This window comes from Schistocerca nitens, chromosome 7 (assembly GCF_023898315.1).
Source record: "Schistocerca nitens isolate TAMUIC-IGC-003100 chromosome 7, iqSchNite1.1, whole genome shotgun sequence".
In the NCBI taxonomy this organism is placed as follows: domain Eukaryota; kingdom Metazoa; phylum Arthropoda; class Insecta; order Orthoptera; family Acrididae; genus Schistocerca; species Schistocerca nitens.
Genome location: NC_064620.1, coordinates 408,150,047 through 408,171,589, shown reverse-complemented (window position 1 = coordinate 408,171,589; position 21,543 = coordinate 408,150,047). Strand labels below are relative to the sequence as shown.

The following is a 21,543-nucleotide window of genomic DNA, read 5'->3' as shown; positions in this document are numbered from 1 at the left end:
ACAGTACATCGATGTTGTCGCCAGTGGTCGGCGGAAGGTGCACGTGCCCGTCGACCTGGGACCGGACCGCAGCGACGCACGGATGCACGCCAAGACCGTAGGATCCCACGCAGTGCCGTAGGGGACCGCACCGCCACTTCCCAGCAAATTAGGGACACTGTTGCTCCTGGGGTATCGGCGAGGACCATTCGCAACCGTCTCCATGAAGCTGGGCTACGGTCCCGCACACCGTTAGGCCGTCTTCCGCTCACGCCCCAACATCGTGCAGCCCGCCTCCAGTGGTGTCGCGACAGGCGTGAATGGAGGGACGAATGGAGACGTGTCGTCTTCAGCGATGAGAGTCGCTTCTGCCTTGGTGCCAATGATGGTCGTATGCGTGTTTGGCGCCGTGCAGGTGAGCGCCACAATCAGGACTGCATACGACCGAGGCACACAGGGCCAACACCCGGCATCATGGTGTGGGGATCGATCTCCTACACTGGCCGTACACCACTGGTGATCGTCGAGGGGACACTGAATAGTGCACGGTACATCCAAACCGTCATCGAACCCATCGTTCTACCATTCCTAGACCGGCAAGGGAACTTGCTGTTCCAACAGGACAATGCACGTCCGCATGTATCCCGTGCCAGCCAATGTGCTCTAGAAGGTGTAAGTCAACTACCCTGGCCAGCAAGATCTCCGGATCTGTCCCCCATTGAGCATGTTTGGGACTGGATGAAGCGTCGTCTCACGCGGTCTGCACGTCCAGCACGAACGCTGGTCCAACTGAGGCGCCAGGTGGAAATGGCATGGCAAGCCGTTCCACAGGACTACATCCAGCATCTCTACGATCGTCTCCATGGGAGAATAGCAGCCTGCATTGCTGCGAAAGGTGGATTTACACTGTACTAGTGCCGACATTGTGCATGCTCTGTTGCCTGTGTCTATGTGCCTGTGGTTCTGTCAGTGTGATCATGTGATGTATCTGACCCCAGGAATGTGTCAATAAAGTTTCCCCTTCCTGGGACAATGAATTCACGGTGTTCTTATTTCAATTTCCAGGAGTGTATTAGTACAACTGATGCGTATCTCTTTAAATTAATTATCATGGCTCTTAGTTGCGGATGTCCTACGCACCAAATTCGTAAGAATCGCGTGCATGTAACTACGCTGATACAGATCTACGGTACTCAAAACAGGTCAGAACACTGTTGCAGAACCAACAAAGACAAGCATATCATATTTAATAGAAAGCAAAATCAGCAAGACTCGTGATATTTTACAGAAGTTGGAAATTTAGCGCGGACTTTAGTAGTAATGCTTTTAACACTAATAGTTTGAACAAGTAAGCTCTGTCTAGAAAATCTGCAGAAAATCGAAAGAGATTCTGGTCGTATGTGAAGTACACCAGCGGCAATACGCGATCACTATTTTCACTGTGCTATAGCAGTGGTTATGCTTCCAATGTCAGTCCCTCTACAGCGGAGTTACTACACCATTTTCCGAAAGTCCTTCACCAATGAAGACGAAGTAAATATTCCAGAATTCGAATTCAGAATAGCTGCTAGCATAAGAAACTGGGAAGTCGATGTCTGGGTGTAGCGAAGCAACTAAAATCGCCTAATATAGGCAAGTCTTCCAGTCCATACTGTGCAACAACTAGGTTCATTTCGGAGTATACTGATATAACAGCCTCATACTTAGCAAATACAACCGATCGCTCGAATAAAGATCCCTACGTAAAAACTGAAAGGGTGCATAGGTCAGTCCAATACTCAGGAAACAGGAGTAATCCGTTGAATTACAGACCAGTATCACTGACGTCGATTTGCAGTAGGATTTTGGAACGTATACTTTGTTCAAACGTTACGAATTACCTCGATGAAGACGATCTATTGAGACATAGTAGGCACGGATTCAGAAAATACCTTTCTTGTACAGCACAATTAGTGACTGCCGCGATTTTAAATAGACATCATCTATCAGATGTAGAAACACGCCTACAAACTCCATCCTCTTGAAATAATGAGTGACGTCGACAGATGATCTCAAATTATTTCTGTATTTCCAGAAGGCATTTGATGTCGTTCCTCACAAGCGCCTTCTAATCGAACCGCGTGCTTATGCAGTACCATCTCAGATGTGCGACTGAAAGGCACAGTTCGTAGCATTGGCGTAAAGTCGTCGAGTAAAACTAAAGTAATACGTGGCATCTGCAGGCAGTTTTATAGATCCTCTGCTGTTCATATGTATAAATGATTTAGTCGCAATCTGCACAGCCCTTTTAGATTGTCTGCAGATGATGCTACGGTTTACCTTCTATTAAAGTCGTCAGAAAATGAAGGTTAACTGAAAAATGATTTAGGCGTGATATTTGTATGGTGCGAAAAATGGCAGTTGGCTCTAAATAATGAAAAGTATCGAGTAATCCACATGGGCAACAAGATGAATCTAGTAAATGTCGGTTACACGATAAATCACAGAAATCTAACGACTGTCGATGCAGGTAAATACCTGGGGACAACTATTACGAACACTTTAAACTGGAACAGTCGCACAGAAGATGTTGTGGGGAAGACAAAACAAAGACTGCGGTTTATTGGCATAACAATTAGATGCTACAGATCTAGTGAACAGACTACCTACAATAAGCTCGTCCGTTCTCTCCTGGAATTGCTGCGTGTTATGGGAATCTTGCCTGGTAGGACTGACGGAGGACATCGAAAAAGTTCAAGGAAGGGCAGCTGGTATTGTATTATCACTAAATAGGGGAGAGTGTGTGGCGGTTATGATACACGAGTTGGAATGACAATCATTAAAGCAAAGGCGTTTTTCGTTGCGGCGAGATCTCTTCAGGAGCTTTTAGTCATCAGCTTTCTCCTCAGACTGCGAAAATATTATGTTCACGCCCTCTTACGCAGTTACTTTCGTGTGTCACTTCTCCATAGCACCTGATCAGTACGGGTGGGGTGGGGGGGGGGGGTAGAAGTTAGTAACTTTGTGGGAGACAGAGGAAAACTTTTCTCATGTGTGTATGTCTACTTCCATTTACCTGCGTTAACAGCTACGTACACTCGATTTCATTTTTGTACACTCTATGGCAAAGTACCTTTCGAATTACCAGTATATAAGTTTCATTGGTCTCCTTGTATCAGTAGTATCAAAAATCGGTGTTTCGATTTTCGGTGTTAACTTATTAATATTATGACGTAAGATTACACCGGATGGTTTGAGGATATGGTCACTTTATAAGATACGAACGAAATTTTCCGCCACCATGTGAGAGTGATGCACGTTACGTTGTATTTATTCGAGATGAATTTCTATAACGTTTTGTTTCCAACGAGAGGAGGAAGATTCACCAGGAGTGTTTCCTATCCCATTTCAAATATTAATATTCGTGATCACTTGAACAAAAGATATTCTCTTCGCTGAACTGGAAGAGGAGTTTCTGTTCCTTAGCTAGTGCAGTGTAGTTAATATACGTCATTGCTGAAAAGGAACTGGTTGATTGGGTCCAAAGTACTTTTTTCCTTATTAAGAGTTGAACATGGATACTTGAGAGAGTGAAGATGTTTCATCTGTCGAATCGAGGTGCGCACACTGACGTTCGACACATCGAACAGTTGCTATGAGTCTAAGCTGTTGCTCTGTGGTGTAAGATGTTAATCTAGATAACAAAATTAAATATTTATTTCCAGCAGTGGGCTTCCGTGTGTCCAAATACTCAGTGTGGGATTCTCCGTAACATCTCTAGTTTCGATCCTCTGAGTTTGAGGTATCCTGTGTAGTCTGTGCTGTCCAGCCTTACCCTAGTTCGAAGGAGTATCCGGAGACGTTTGGCCACATAGAATACATTTAAAATTTACAAAAATTTCAAGACTTATGTTTGCACTAATATTAACAAATTAATTTTCTCTTTGCAGGAGATAGAAAATCGTCGCAATATTGCTGAAAAACTCTTGCCAATTACGAGAGAAGAATGGGCATTTCTGGACTCTTCGGCTTCGCCGTAAAAGGTAAATTCTATAAGGTCGTGGATCTGCAAAAAATCGCTGAAGAATTTAAGAAGAAAAGCGGAGAAGATCCTGTGATCGCCGTCGATGGATCTGCATGCATGTGGCATATATACGAGCCGCTAGATTTTCTTCGTGGAGGCCAGTACAAGAAATTTCGAGACTATTGCGCGAATTTTGTGCAACGGTTCCGTGACAACGGCATTCATCTCGTGTTTTTCTTTCACGGCGTCCCAGTAGAAGATGAGATACACACATGGACGGACAAAAAGAAAGATAAGACGATGTTTGTCAGCAACCTGTTCAGCAGTCTGCGTTTAGGAGTTGTGCGAACTGACAGCACCGTGAGAACGTTACCGGAAGCAGTCATCCCGGCCGCCAGGGTCATATTCGAGGATCTCGGATGCAGAGTCTATCTGTCCAAGGGCAACTGTAAGCATGACATTGCCAAATATGTATCGGGCACTAAACACTGCATCGGAGTGCTCACAAACGACTCGGACTTCTTTGCAATGAAGGGTGTATCGAGTGTGCTAACCTTCAAGAATCTCGAGAAAGATGGTAAGCTGAAGACGTACCAGTTTCGACCAGTTGACATCGCAACTCACCTAGGCATAGAGCAAGAGCACATGCCAACATTCGCAACTTTCGTCGGTAATGACTTTGTCAGGGCGGACCTCCTATTCATGGCACACGGCAATCTGAAGAAGCGCTACCCTGAAAAGACTACCAATATCGAGCAAGTGGCAGAAATGATGAAAGACAAGGACCCATGCGATGTCGTGAACATGTGTAAAATTGTCTTCCACGGCAAATGGAGGGACGCCCTGCCCATGGTGGAGGCGGGCATTCGCAGCTACAGTTACGAACCGACCAGCTGGGAAAAGCTGGTCGCGCATGTTGAAGACAAGCACAGCTCGGGCAAAATTCCGGGGACGCTGCTGTCCGTGATGAAGCGCCAGGTGTTCCGGATCGGTGAAGTGCTGGAGGACTTGTCAGAGACCAAACAGGACTTCCCACCTACGGGCCTCGTCCTGCGACCAATGCGGGCCAGGATGTACACAGTTCTACTGTGGGAGAGCGACTGTGGCCTGTGCCGCGTGACCGAGTATCTTCTCACCGAAACGGGGAAGGTTTGCACCTTGCTGTGTGTTTGCAAAATATTTCTAACCAAAACGAAGGCTATACTTCGATTAAAGTAACTTCGTGACTGACAGATTCCGGTGGTTTGGAGTGGGGTTGCAGGCTCGTACACAATATGCAATGTTCTCACGCTGTCGACAGTTCCGCCCAAAACAAATATCACAAAAAGAGAGGAAGAGAGTACCACTTGATGTCTGCGTCGCCTGGTCCCCTCCTGCCGCTTGAATTTGGCGTCAGCAGACAAGGCACTGCAGCGAAGTATAGCTCAAACAATTTATTTTCATGACCTGTTTCGGTCAAACCAGTCCATCTTCAGGACCAACAATGCCCCTTCCAGACTAGCCCTTTTCATACTTCATACGATTTTAAGGTCAGTACTTGGACATCAGTTTTCTGAAGCAGAAATGCAACAAGCTTATTTTACTCAGGTTGTGATACAAGGTACCTTTCTCTCCAAATCATTTCAATATCTCTTGATAAGTTACCTGATCCACCTGATCCTCAGCAATCTTTTGTCTACTACTTGTCGTCCACGTTCCTTCCCCCCGAAGCTATACTCCAAACAAATTGTTTTATATTGGAAATGAAAAAAGCTCTGTTCCAATCTGCGTTTTATGTTCTCTTTACTTCGGCAGTGGTAATTCAATTCCCTCTAAATCGCCTGCTTTAATTGAGTTACCCGCCACTGCCACTGTTCCACTTTTGTTTTCATTCATCTGACACAAACTTTTGAAGACATTGTCCATTCCCTCAACTGATATTCCAATGTCTTTATTATCTGTGGCCTCATCTAAATGGCATCGTCGAATTCCAATATTTTTATTTCAAGTCCATGAACATTAATTACCTTCCCAAGTTCTCTCATTAGTATCCTTACTGCTTTCTCGATCAACAAATTGGTTAAGGTGGTTGGGGGGGGGGGGGGGGGGGGGCTAGGCAGCAGTGCTGTCTCACTCATTTCTCAACTACTGCCTACCTTTAATGACCGTTATAATTACCGTCTTGTTTCTGTTTAAATTACCGGTTAGCACCCTGTATTTTTTTTTCTGCCGACTTCATGAATACAGGGTTCGCTGTTTGAGAACTCCTCTATGACATGAGTGATCGTTGTAGTTGTTGTGGTCTTCAGTCCAGAGACTGGTTTGATGCAGCTCTCCATGCTACTCTATCCTGTGCAAGCATTTTCATCTCCGAGTAACTACCAACTACCGACACCTACATCCTTCAGAATCTGTTTAGTGTATTAATGCCTTGGTCTCCTTCCACGATTTTTACGCTCCGCACTTCCCTCCAATATTAAATTTATGTTCCCTTGATGCCTCAGAACGTGTCCTACCAACCGATTCCTTCTTCTAATGAAGTTGCGCCACAAATTCCTCTTCTCCCCATTTCTATTCAGTTCTTCCTCATTAGTTACGTGATCTACCCATCTAATCTTCAGCAATCTTCTGTAGTACCACATTTCGAAAGCTTCAATTCTCTTCTTGTCTAAACTATTTATTGTCCATGTTTCACTTCCTTACATGGCTACGCGCCATATAAAGACTTTCTCTTCCTCAGAAACGCTTTTATTGCCATTGCCAGTCTACACTTTATATCCCCTCTACTTCGACCATCCCCCCCCCCCCCATGAACCATTGACCTTGCCGTTGGTGGGGAGGCTTGCGTGCCTCAGCGATACAGATAGCCGTACCGTAGGTGCAACCACAATGGATGGGTATCTGTTGAGAGGCCAGACAAACGTATGGTTCCTGAAGAGGGGCAGCAGCCTTTTCAGTAGTTGCAGGGGCAACAGTCTGGATGATTGACTGATCTGGCCTTGTAACACTAACCAAAACGGCTTTGCTGTGCTGGTACTGCTAATGGCTGAAAGCAAGGGGAAACCACGGCCGTAATTTTTCCCGAGGGCATGCAGCTCTACTGTATGGATAAATGATGATGGCGTCCTCTTGGGTAAAATATTCCGGAGGTAAAATAGTCCCCCATTCGGATCTCCCGGCGGGGACTAATCAGGAGGACGTCGTTATCAGGAGAAAGAAAACGGCGTTCTACAGATCGGAGCGTGGAGTGTCAAATCCCTTAATCGGGCACGTAGGTTAGAAAATTTAAAAAGGGAAATGGATAGGTTAAAGTTGGATATAGTGGGAATTAGTGAAGTTCGGTGGCAGGAGGAACAAGACTTTTGGTCAGGTGAATACAGGGTTATAAATACAAAATCAAATAGGGGTAATGCAGGAGTAGGTTTAATAATGAATAAAAAAATAGGAGTGCAGGTTAGCTACTACGAACAGCATAGTGAACGCATTATTGTGGCCAAGATAGACACGAAGCCCACGCCTACTACAGTAGTACAAGTTTATATGCCAACTAGCTCTGCGGATGACGAAGAAATTGATGAAATGTATGATGATGAGATAAAAGAAATTATTCAGGTAGTGAAGGGAGACGAAAATTCAGTAGTCATGGGTGACTGGAATTCAAGAGTAGGAAAAGGGAGAGAAGCAATAGTAGGTGAATGTGGAATGGGTCTAAGAAATGAAAGAGGAAGCCGCCTGGTAGAATTTTACGCAGAGCATAACTTAATCATAGCTAACACTTGGTTTAAGAATCATGAAATAAGGTTGTATACATGGAAGAACCCTGGAGATACTCTAAGGTTTCAGATATATTATATAATGGTAAGACAGAGATTTCGGAACCAGGTTTTAAATTGTAAGACATTTCCAGGGACAGATGTTGACTCTGACCACAATCTACTGGTTACGAACTGTAGATTAAAACTCAAGAAACTGCATAAAGGTGGGATTTTAAGGAGATGGGACCTGGATGAACTGAAAGAACCAGAGGTTGTAGAGAGTTACAGGGAGAGCATAAGGGAACAATTGACAGGAATGGGGGAAAGGAATACAGTAGAAGAAGAATGGGTAGCTTTGAGGAACGAAATAGTGAAGGCAGCAGAGGCTCAAGTAGGTAAAAAGTCGAGGGCTAGTAGAGATCCTTGGGTGACAGAAGATATATTGACTTTAATTGGTGAAAGGAGAAAATATAAAAATGCAATAAATGAAGCAGGCAAATAGGAATACAAACGTCTCAAAAATGAGATCGACAGAAAGTGCAAAATGGCTTAGCAGGGATAGCTAGAGGATAAATGTAAGGATGTAGAGGCTTATCTCACTAGGGGTAAAATAGATACTGCCTATAGGAAAATTAAAGAGACCTTTGGAGAAAAGAGACCCACTTGTATGAATATCAAGAGCTCAGATGGATATCCAGTTCTAAGCAAAGAAGGGAAACCAGAAAGGTGGAAGGAGTATATAGAGGGTCTATACAACGGCGATTTACTTGAGGGCAATGTTACAGAAATGGAAGAGGATGTAGATGAAGATGAAATGAGAGATATGATACTGCGTGAAGAGTCTGATAGAGCACTGAAAGACCTAAGTCGAAACAAAGCCCCGGGAGTAGACAACATTCCATTCGAACTACTGACAGCCTTGAGAGAGCCAGTTCTTTCAAAACTCTACCATCTGGTGAGCAAGATGTATGAGACAGGCGAAATACCCACAGACTTCAAGAAGAATATAATAATTCCAATCCCAAAGAAAGCAGGTGTTGACAGATGTGAAAATTACCGGACAATCAGTTTAATAAGTCACGGCTGCAAAATTCTAACGCGAATGTTTTACAGACGAATGGAAAAGCTGGTAGAAGCTGACCTCGGGGAAGATCAGTTTGGATTCCGTAGAAATATGGGAACACGTGAGGCAATACTGACTCTACGACTTATTTTAGAAGCTGGATTAAGAAAAGGCAAACCTACGTTTCTAGCATTTGTAGACTTAGAGAAATCTTTTGACAATGTTGACTGGAATACTCTCTTTCAAATTCTGGAGGTGACAGGGGTAAAATACAGAGAGCGAAAGGCTATTTACAATTTTTACAGAAACCAGATGGCAGTTATAAGGGTCAAGGGACATGAAAGGGAAGCAGTGGTTGGGAAGGGAGTGGGACAGGGTTGTAGCCTATCCCCGATGTTGTTCAATCTGTATATTGAGCAAGCAGTAAAGGAAACAAAATAAAAATTTGGAGTAGGTATTAAAATCCATGGAGAAAAAATAAAAACTGTAAGGTTCGCCGATGACATTGTAATTCTGTCGGAGACAGCAAAGGACTTGGAAGATGAGTTGAACGGAATGGACAGTGTCTCGAAAGGAGGATATAAGATGAACATCAACAAAAGCAAAACGAGGATAACCAAATGTAGTCAAATTAAATCAGGTGATGCTGAGGGAATTAGATTAGGAAATGAGACAGTTGAAGTAGTAAAGGAGTTTTACCATTTGGGGAGCAAAATAACTGATGATGGTCAAAGTAGAGAGGATATAAAATGTAGACTGGCAATGGCAAGGAAAGCGTTTCTGAAGAAGAGAAATTTGTTAACGTCGAGTATAGATTTAAGTGTCAGGAAGTCGTTTCTGAAAGTATTTGTATGGAGTGTAGCCATGTATGGAAGTGAAACATGGACGATAAATGGTTTGGACAAGAAGAGAATAGAAGCTTTCGAAATGTAGTGCTACAGAAGAATACTGAAGATTAGATGGGTAGATCACATAACTAATGAGGAGGTATTGAATAGGATTGGGGAGAAAAGGAGTTTGTGGCACAACTTGACTAGAAGGGATCGGTTGGTAGGACATGTTCTGAGGCATCAAGGGATCACCAATTTAGTATTGGAGGGCAGCGTGGAGGGTAAAAATCGTAGAGGGAGACCAAGAGATGAATGCACTAAGCAGATTCAGAAGGATGTAGGCTGCAGTACGTAGTGGGATATGACGAAGCTTGCACAGGATAGAGTGGCAATGACAGCTGCATCAAACCAGTTTCAGGACTGAAGACAACAACAACATGTACGTGTCACCTGTCAGAGTCGTATCTAGGCGTATCAGAGGTCCCATATCACTCCAAGTGCACATCATTACAGAGCCTCCACAGATTGAACAATCCACTGCTGACATTCAGGTCCATGGATTCATGGGGTTGTCTCCAAATCCATAAACGTCCATTTGCTCGATACAATTTGAAACGAGACTCGTCCGACCGGGCAACATTTTTCCAGTCATCAACAGTCCAATGTCGATGTTGATGGACTCAGGCGAGGCGTAAAGCTTTGTGTCGTGCAGTCATCAAGGATATACGAGTGGACCTTTTGCTCTGAAAGCCCATGTCTATGATGTTTCATTGAATGGTTCACATGCTGACACTTGTTCATGTCCCAGCATTGAAATCTGAAGCAATTTGCAGAAGGGTTGCACTTCTGTCCCATTGAACGATTCTCTTTAGTCGTCGTTGATCCCGTTCTTGCAGGATCTTTTTCCGGCCGCAGCGATGTCAGAGATTTCTTGTTTTCCCGGATTCCTGATATTCACGGTACACCCGTGAAAATGGTCGTAAGGGAATATCCGCACTTCATTACTACCCCGGAGATGCTGTCCCATCGCTCGGACGCCGATCGTAACACCACGTTCACACTCACTTAAATGTTGATAACCTGCCATCGTAGCAGCAGTAACCGATCTAACAACTGCGCCAAACGCTTGTTGTCTCGTATAGGAGTTGCCGACCGCAGCGCCATATTCTGCGTATTTACATATCTCTGTATTTGAATACGCATACCTGTACCAGTTTCTTTGTAGCTTCAGTGTATCGTTTGGAGCGGCTCCGCTAGCAGGACTGGTCACGATTCATTTAGGACGACTACACGATGACTGATCGAACTACCCCATCCGCCGAATACTGAAACCAGTTCTACTTTCTTCAATAGCGAATAAGATTCACACCCAGGTGCAGCCAATAAATGGTGTATTGTATATTGTCTGCTGACTGAAGTTGGTAGCAACTGGGAAAGAGTCATCCGGTCCACGGCATTTGATTTCTATCAATTCAGTCATTCTCATCAGTCGCCCTACCCAAGCCCTTCTTAATCGAGAACAGAATGAAAGCTAGTAGTCTGCATTCTGACTCAAAGCGCAAAAACAAGTGTAGGCACCTATAGATGCACACAGAGAACGCTGGATAACCCACCAGTTTGTTTGTTTGTTTGTTTGTTGGTTTAAAAGAGGGGGGGGAAGGGACCAAACTACGAGGTCATCGGTCCTAACCCACCAATCGTGGTGCAGCAGTACCAGAACGAGTTGAAAGTAATGTGTGCACCCTAGCTGCTATGCAACGTTTTCTCAATGCATTAAAGAAACTATTTGGTAAAAAGATAGAGAACATTATCCTGCAGCTACAGCCTCTAATTCCAGCTTCATGGTGGACAGTATTTTTTTCTTACTAGCCGCAGTTACTGTGATATTTCGAAATTACTGTATGCAGAGTATAACTTGACACTATGTGTGGGAGATTCTGGAAGGGGCGGAACGGGCAAAATCCCTTATAGTCACCCGCAACACCCCTGTGCGGAGCTATACTGCATGTTGAGTGGTTAACCCACCTCACCAAATTCGAATAGGTGACAATGGGAAATAAGTCTAATGAGTTTATTTTTTGTTCCTTTATATTATACACCGATGCTTATGAAATGCAGCCGACGTAATGAATTTAGCTACTTGGGAGGAGATCTATATGTGCCTCCAACCTCAAGAAAACAAATTGTATGTAGCAAACCCACCTCCACCTTAAAGCGCCACAATACAAGGATAAGAACATAGAGACAGTACGAATATCCTTTGAATATTTTCCGTATTTCTTAGGTCATTGAAGGATAATAAGAGCATCATTTGGTAGGTCTGCATTCCAGCTGTTCATTATTGAAAAGAGTATGAGGTTATTGGAGTCCTCCGAAGTTATTTATGAAAAAGTGCATCGTGAGTAAAAAATAAAGATGTTATTTCTTCACTGATGTTGGTTTGTAACAACAAAAGTTTCTCTTCTCGCCAAGTATCTATGACCATTAAGCATTTCATTGAAAAATCTGTGGATATTTCTACAGGGTGTTCAGAAAGTTGCTGTGCAATTGCAGCTTATGTCCGGAACGATACCCATGGGCTGTTATACAAGCACGAACGTTTTTAATTTCATTAGAAAATACTTTCTGTGGGTCTGATTGTGATATGTTTCTCAAGTATGTTGCTATTTCAGCTTTAATTCACAAAGCGTGCGTGGGCGATTGTGATACGCTAAACATTTTGCGTTCCCCAAAGAAAAAATTTTGGTGGAATAAGATCCAACGAGCAACGGGGCCACAGGTCCTTTGAGTGACCCATTTGCCAGAAACATTTCCAGATGACGGTTAGTGTTATTAACTGTGTTTACAGAAGCGGCAACGTGTTGAATGTATGGGTAGTTGATTTTGTCTTCCTTTAACTGGTCAGTGAAATTGTGGATCATTAAACAATAACATTCGCATTTCACGTTTTTTTTTTCCAAAAATGAAGGTCCAATAATGCGCCGTCTTGTACTGCTACCAACACTTCAGTTTTCTGACTATCCAGTGGCATTTCAAGCACAACACGATGGTTTTCTGTTGACCATAATCATATGTTTTGTGTATTAACATGACCAGTGAGGCGGAACCAGAGCTCGGTAGCTCAGCGTGTTCGGTCAAAGGGCTGCTTGCCCGGTGTAATACAAAAACTGAGTAAATGAATCAACGATCAACTTGAACGGATGTCTTCTGACATCCGCCCAGGCCAAACGCTACGATCAGTACGGAACAAAATGAAAAAAGAAAAGGAAAAAAAAGTGGCTAGCATTACTGCCTCTGGATCACGGGGTCCCGGGTTCGATTCCCAGCCGGGTTGGGGATTTTCTCTGCCCGGGGACTTTGTTTTTGTGTTGTCCTCACCGTTTCATCATCATCATCATCATCATTTGTGGCAGTGGCTAGAGTGTACTGTGAAAAAATTGTACAGTGTAACAATTGGAACTTGTGCGGGTGCTGATGACCGCGCAGTTGAGCACCGCACAAACCAAAAATCATCATCAGAACTCACCAAAAAAGATACAATGCATTTGCAGTACTTAACAGATTCGCTTTTCATGCTCCGCATCTTTCAGTTGTTGCTGTGTTGTTATTTTGTACGGGATCAATTTTATTGTTTCACTAACTGCTTTATGCACGGCTTTTAACTTACGCAATGATTTTACTGGTGTCTGCTGCTTATAGTCAGAAATTTACATCTACGTCTTTTCGTTTAGTTTGGATGGTTTTGTATACCATTCGGCATCTAACATTTAGCCTATCTCGAAATTTCTCAGGAAATCGATGAACTGCATTGCCATGAGGTGCGACCGGGAATTTTTCAGCAAATGCCTTCTGCACTAAATCTGTGTATTTATCGGCTTGTCGGAACTCAAGTTCAACAAGAAAGTTATTTTCCTCAGATGAAAGCGCTGTAATTTAAAGCCGGCCGGGGTGGCCGAGCGGTTCTAGGCGCTACAGTCTGGATCCGCGCGATCGCTATGGTCGCAGGTTCGAATCCTGCCTCTGGCATGGATGTGTGTGATGTTCTTAAGTTAGTTAGTTTTAAGTAGTTCTAAGTTCTAGGGGACTGAAGACCTCAGAAGTTAAGTCCCATAGTGCTCAGAGCCATTTGAATTTTGTAATTTAAAAACAAAAGTGAACATCTAATACTCATCACATTCAAGATGGACACCGCTGCAATATTTTTAAAAAAGTGAACATATAATATCATCACATTAAAGAGTTTTCATCGGTTGAACCAAACAGTTAAATGTTACGTAGTAGTGTTGCACAGCAACTTTCCAAATACAGTGTGTATCGTGACAGGTAAGCGAGATTCTAGCTATAGATGAGAAAATAATCCTCTCTATGAGTGCTAGCATTTGTTACAATATGGTGCTGTATTTTGGTGCACGTGGATGGAAATGACAGCGCTATATACATTTCGCTTCATCGAGACTGGAAATAGACATAGATCTCCTCCCAAGTTAATAAAAAGATAAACTTAAAGTGGTAGTGTCATTGCAAACTATTTGTATTTCATGCGGTGTGTTACTTAATTTCGAAATATCAGAATAATTACACTGGTCGAAATAAATGTTGTATATTGCTGAAACTTTAAAACTGAACGTTGTGATCCAGACACACATTATGATACCAATACACCGGTCTGTTTGTAATATAGTTGGGCAGTGTCTGTGCCTACAGAACTGGGTCACCTGTAGACATTGCAGTACTTATGCTTTGCATCATCAGGAGAATTGTGTTGCTTAGAGATGGTTTCGACAGCAATAACGTACGATCAGAGTCACCGTATTGTTAATTCAATGGGGCAGAGAATGAGACAGGTGGACGTCGTAATGAATGTCGCTGCGAGCCATGTAATGTCTCAAGAATCTGGAGCAAGTTTCTAGCGACAGGATCAACTGAGGATCGCCACAGTCGCGGCCGCGGAAGAAAAACGTGTGCAGGACCGATATCTGCGTCTAACAGCAAGCAGACACCCTCTAGAAAATGCGATACGTCCACGGCGGCAGTTCCAAACAGCTAAAGGAATGCAGGTGTCAACACAAACGGTACGAAATATGCTCCATAAGCAGGGATTACGTGTCAAAAAACTTCTCAAGGCTCCTCCTCTAAATCGGCTTCGGAGAGGGACTCATGTCGCATGGGCACAAAACCATTTCTTATGGGCTAGGCAGCAATGGGACACAACGGTCTTTTCTCATGAGACCCCTATCAGTCTCCATCCTGTCAGTACTAATATTCATGTGAGGAGGCAACGAGGACAAATTTACGCACCAACTATATCGTAGACCACCTCCCTTGTTAAGGCGGTTCAGTCACGTTTTGGAGTGGAATTGTGCATGGGGGCAGGACATCCCTTGTGCCAATACATGGGAACATGACTGGTGTGAGTATCAGGACCACATCTTTGCATGCATTGTGGCTCCGTTTGGTGAACCTACTGAACACACATGATGGACGGCAATGCACGCCCCTTCGACGCAGTCTTGTGACCCGCGTATTCTCCAAATATCAGCTGAACTGAAAATTCATGGACTTTGCTAAAACGAGCGGTTGGCAATCGTTCTGTTCCACCAGAGACCACATCGACGCCGCTGTGGAGAAATGAAGCAATGTCCTATAGTCTTATCTGGAAAATTCGGTAAGGAGTTTGTCTAACCGCATTCAAAAGTGTATACAGTTACGAAGAGGGCCAATTGGATCATAAAGAATGCATTATGGTTCAAATGGCTCTGAGCACTATGGGATTTAACATCTGAGGTCATCAGTCCCCTAGAACTTAGAACTACTTAAACGTAACTAACCTAAGGACACCACACACATCCATGCCCGAGGCAGGAGTCGAACCTGTGACCGTAGCGGTCGCACGGTTCCAGACTGAAAAGCGTCTAGAACCGCTCGGCCACAAAGGCTGACATGCATTATGGAAGACGACTGTTAGAAGAAACTGTGTCTGCAATTGAATCTTTTTTAAGGACTTTTTATGTATTTTTGTTTGTGTTTAACAAGCGAAAATATGTTTATCTTTATTTTCGTTTTATTGCGACTGTAACTGATGGCATAAAGCCATTTTGTTTCGTATTGTGTACAGTACTGACAATAAAGCATACGCCACATCTATTTTGACCACTGTATGACTGGACTCGCATTCGGGAGGACAACGGTTCAGTCCCGCGCCCGACCATCCTGACTTAGGTTTTCCGTGATTTCCCTACGTCGCTCCAGGCAAATGCTGGGATGGTTCCTTTGAAAGGGCACGGCCGACTTCCTTCTCAAATCCGATGAGACCGATGATCTCGCTGCTTGGTCTCTTCCCCCAAACAACCCAACCCAACCACTTTATGATCATTGACAAAATATTAATCAGTTCACCATGATGTTGACATATGAGGCTATGAGATGGGAAATAATAAATTTTTCTTACCGAATATCTTCTTTCAAGACATCGGATAAAGAATGCAGTTACCTCCCTTCGCGGACCTCGCTGCGCGTAACGGGCAAGGAATGTTGTCTTCATTCGTGCTGGCCAGCCGGTGTCTGATGGTGCCAGTGCTGCCATGCATCTGCCCCATTTCCCCGTTATATACACTGCTGGCCACCGTAAATGCAACACCAAGAAAGACAAGAGGTAGCACAACAAAATTTATTTTGTAGATAACATGTTGACCAAGTATCAAATGATTACGTTTACAGACGTCTGTGACATGTGGTTCCTGCCAGAATCAGTAGCCAGAGTAGCCGCCATTGTTGGAGATCACCGCTGCCACACGTCTCGGCATTGAGTCAGAGACGTTGGATGTGTTCCTGGGGTACAGCAGCCCAAGCAGCTTCCACACGTTGCCAAAGATCATCTGGTGTGGCAGCTGGGGATGTAATCTGGGTCACTCGTTGAGCAACCATGGACCACATGTTTTCTATCGGCGAAAGATCCGGAGAGCGAGCCGGCCAGGGAAGCACTTCAATCTGGTTATTGACGAAGAACCTTTGGACAATGCGTGCCACGTGTGGTCGCGCATTATCCTGTTGAAATATGGCTGTGGCCGAGCCCTGAAGGTAAGGAAGGACAACTGGCTCCAGCACCTCGGATATGTAGCGCCGGCTATTTAAAGTACCGGCAATGCGTACTAGAGGCGTGCGAGAGTAATATCCAATACCGCCCCATACCATAATACCCGGTGCAAGACCAGTGTGGCGGTGCATAATGCAGCTGTCCAGCATCCTCTCTCCACGGTGTCTCCACATTCGAATCCGACCATCGTGGTGCTGCAGACAGAAGCGTGCCTCGTCATTCCATTCTGCCGTCCACATCCGTCTGTCATCACACCATTGGCGACGGAGACGTCTGTGGTTCTGCGTCAATGGTAGACGAAGCAATGGACGTCTTGCGGACAGACCACTCTGCTGTAAACGGCGTCGAATGGTACGCGCAGACACTGGATGATGCGTTACAGACGCAATGTGCTGTGCTATGGTTCGGGATGTCACTGAGCGATCCGTCACTGCCATGCGCACAATTTGCCTATCAGCACGTGCAGTGGTGCACCGAGGTGAATGCGATCGACCACGTCGGTCCGTCGTACCCTCCTGCATCCAACGGTCACATATCCGCATTACAGTTGTTTGGTTTCGTCCAACACGACTAGCGATTTCTCTGTATGATAATCCACAATCTCGGTAAGCCACTATCCTTCCTCTGTCGAACTCGGATACTTGATCAAACGATGTTCGCTGTTGTCTACGAGGCATAACTGATCGTCTTGTGAAACAACCACAAGGTAAACACACGTGCCGAACGTACACTCGTCGAAATCGCCAAGCCTTAAATGGCGCTATGAGGTGGCGCCACAGGCGCGCGTGATGTGCGTCTGCGCTGAAATTCTAATCAGATGCATATCTCATCGCTGCAAACCCATGGTGTAAATTTCACTTGATTCGGATGCTTCCTTCGGGGTGTTGCATTTACGGTGGCCAGCACTGTAACACATGGACATTCTTTGCGTGACTTCAGGTTGACTCATGCTGGCAACCCGGGACTGGAGCTATCTATTCATCATAACATCATGAAGCTACAGAGCCTAGTTGAACTCCTTAGTCGGCGAGTAATTCAACACTGCTTCAGTGCTAGTGGTGTTGATACACAGCAGAGCAATGGCAACGATAAACAAAGCAAAGATTGCACTATTTCTTCAACAGTTGCCGAAGTTGACATTTCGTCAGAAAGGAACCTAAGGAGTTTCGCACGCTGGACTGTGCGGACAATGAACATCAGCTGAACAATGCTCACGATCCGTGCGTCGAAAGTGAAAGTGATATTGAAACAGATGTCAAGCCATGTAGTTCATCTTCCTTGTCGGACAGGGACCCACAAATCCCATCTCCAGCTAAACATAGTAAAGGACATAAGAACGTAGGCTTCCGCGGCCGGTGTCATAGTGATTAAAATTCTTCTGGGTATTATGCCGCGTCATTGCTATAAACTAACAACAACAATAATAAACTAAAACCGACGTTTCAGCCGAATTGCAACGGCCTTCCTCAAGGCACGACTGGTTTTGCATGGGGATGGGTGCTTCTATTTATTACAGACTATCGATGTCTGACGTCACTGTTGTAAAACTTTTAATTGGCCCTCTAATGTGATTGGCTAGTCATGACGTACGGGAAGATGGAAGTAAAGAGGCTATTCGTGGATGTCCATGTCGTCAACGATTGGTAGCTGTCCGCCAATCAGCGTTCGGCTTCTGGTCGGCAAGTTTTCCTCCTGGTGTGCGCGGAAGTGCACTGACAGTTGCTCTACAGCTGTTTGTGCAGATACGTCCGTGTAACTTCTGCCCCGCGACCGCTGGCAGCCCGTTGGACTGGGATGGCCAGCACCCAGGACGCCGGGAGTTTGTAGCCATCTTCTCTGTTTATGTTGTCAGGCTGCTTAATCATTACAATCGCCTCCCGTAATTTGCGTTCTCGCATCCACGATTCTTTCGCCAGTGCTTGGGCTTCCTGGAACCTGATAGGCTGCCCACAGACGAGGTTTCAAACCGATTTTTCGAAGCAGTCACAGGATCCACGATATGATAGGTTCCACCAAAGATGTAGTCAACAATCTTAACACTGCAGGTGTTTACGAACTACGATGTGAGTGCGGAGCTGCCTACATAGGAGAAACAGATAGACCTGTCAGCTTACGACTAGCAGAACACGAACGCTATGTACGATTACAACATAACAAAACGGCGATAGCGGAACAGCACCGTGACTGTGGACAACCTATCAGGTTCCAGGAAGCCCAAGCACAGGCGAAAGAATCGTGGATGCGAGAACGCAAAATACGGGAGGCGATCGAAATTATTAAGCATCCTGACAACATCAACAGAGAAGATGGCTACAAACTCCCAGCGTCCTGGCTGCCGGCCATCCCAGTCCAACGGGCCGCGAACGGTCGCGGGGCAGGAGCTACACGGGACTCGGACGTATCTGCACGAACAGCTGTAGAGCAACTGTCAGTGCACTTCCGCGCAGACCAGAAGCCGAAAGCTGATTGGCGGACAGCTACCAATCGTTGACGACATGATCATCCACGAATATCCTCTTTACTTCCATCTTCCCTTACGTCATGACTAGCCAATCATATTAGAGGGCCAATTAAAAGTTTTACAACAGTGACGTCAGACATCGATAGTCTGTAATAAATAGAAGCACCCATCCCCATGCAAAACCAGTCGTGCCTTGAGGAAGGCCGTTGCAATTCGGCTGAAACGTCGGTTTTAGTTTATTATTGTTGTTAGTTTTTAGCAATGACGCGGCATAATACCCAGAAAAATCTTAATCACTATAGTAAAGGGCATTCGTTGTCCAAGGAGCGTTTAAATAAACAGAATTGCCTATACGGAACATCATTCGCAAACATGGTAAAAAAGTAATTATGAACAGATTTCGAATAAGTCAACAACAATATGACGATTAGTGCGTAAGAAAAACTACGGATTTTCAAGGGAGACAAGCGCACTTGTTACAAAAATTGGTCTTCGCATGATTCAAGGATGCTCGATAGAATTTTCAGGATTACATGATAGTGACCTGCTAAGTTACATACATCAAATTGCGAGCGACATAGATTACAGTGATTTCACGGGAAGCGGTGGGTGATTGGGAAATTTCAAACAGTGCTACAGAATTGGAAGACACAAGATAGCCGGCCGGTGTGGCCGTGCGGTTCTAGGCGCTTCAATCTGGAACCGCGTGACCGCTACGGTCGCAGGTTCGAATCCTGCCTCGGGCATGGAAGTGTGTGATGTCCCCTAGAACTTAGAACTACTTAAACCTAACTAACCTAAGAACATCACACACATCCATGCCCGAGGCAGGATACGAACCTGCGACCGTAGCGGTCGCGCGGTTCCAGACTGTAGCGCCTAGAACCGCTCGGACACTCCGGCCGGCGGTTGATTTTCCCGTGCCTACAAAACATACTAACATACTATCATGCTATCTCCAGTTACCCTTACAGGACAGCCAGTTTCACAAGCTCCATGACACACTGTTTTGCATTCGGTTGCATGCCATCACGTTCTCGTCACCCCGTTACACCAATATGATTCTATATACATTCCTAACCGAATGTCCTGCACTGTTTTTAACTCCCAAGGTGTTCACCTTCGATAATTATGGTCCAAACTTTTGTGATCACTGTGGCGCGCCATTTTTCATTCTCTGTTCATGGTGCAAAGTAATGGTTTGTTTTGAAAATTTCTTCAATGTCGGCGATTTCCATTTTGTGAAGTGTAATATATACACCCCGTAGAAGGTTCATGACTGCATCTTCCGGATGCTTATTTTTTCGCCCTCCTGATGCACATGGTGAGTCATTAGCAGCTAATATTTTTCCTGCCATAATAGTTAACACAACACTTTCAAATGAGCTTTACTAAAGATTGAACTTGCGACCTCGCACTCAAGGGATTCCTAGAATAGGATTCTGGAAACATCCCCCAGGCTGTGGCTAAGCCATGTCTCCGCAATAGCCTTTCTTCCAGGAGTGCTAGTTCTGCAAGGTTCGCAGAAGAACTTCTGTGAAGTTTGGAAGGTAGGAGACGAGGTACTGCCGGATTGAAGCTGTGGGGACGGATCGTGAGTCGTGCTTGGGTAGCTTAGATGGTAGAGCACTTGCCCGAGAAAGGCAAAGGTCCCGAGTTCGAGTCTCGGTCCGGCACACAGTTTTAATCTGCCAGGACGTTTCAAGGGATTCCTAGTTAGAATGGGTGTATAGTATATTGAATCTGTCCATAAGGGCTCAACTTGAGGAGACAGGTCTAATTGTAAACTTAGTTCTACTGTATACAGGGTGTTACAAAAAGGTACGGCCAAAACTTCAGGAAACATTCCTCACACACAAATAAAGAAAAGATGTTACGTGGACATGTGTCCGGAAACGCTTAATTTCCATGTTACAGCTCATTTTAGTTTCGTCAGTATGTACTGTACTTCCTCGATTCACCGCCAGTTGGCCCAATTGAAGGAAGGTAATGTTGACTTCGGTGCTTGTGTTGGACACGCGACTCATTTCTGTGAACGTTTGGGCAGGCATTGTTGGTGATGTCTTGATTGGGCCCCATGTTCTTCCACCTACGCTCAATGGAGCAATTCCATGGCCTCCACGCTCTCCTGACAACCCTCTTCACTTTCATTTATGGGGGCATTTGAAAGCTCTTGTCTACGCAACCCTGGGACCAAATGTAGGGACTCTTAGTGCTTGTATTGTGGACGGCTGTGATACAATACGCCATTCTCCAGGGCTGCATCAGCGCATCAGGGATTCCATGCGACGGAGGGTGGATGCATGTATCCTCGCTAACGGAGGACATTTAGAACATTTCCTGTAACAAAGTGTTTGAAGTCACGCTGGTATGTTCTGTT

General features: G+C 44.8%; 1 protein-coding gene across 1 annotated transcript in view; it reads left to right on the top strand.

Moving 5' to 3' along the window:
• The window catches only part of LOC126195230 (uncharacterized), a 99,707-nt gene that overhangs the window by 64,558 nt on the left and 13,606 nt on the right, over positions 1-21,543 (top strand). The window contains exon 2 of the mRNA XM_049933755.1: positions 3,909-5,131. Within this exon, the coding sequence (XP_049789712.1) occupies positions 3,965-5,131 (1,167 nt within the window). The 5' untranslated portion in view covers positions 3,909-3,964. The remainder of the gene's footprint in view (positions 1-3,908; positions 5,132-21,543) is intronic.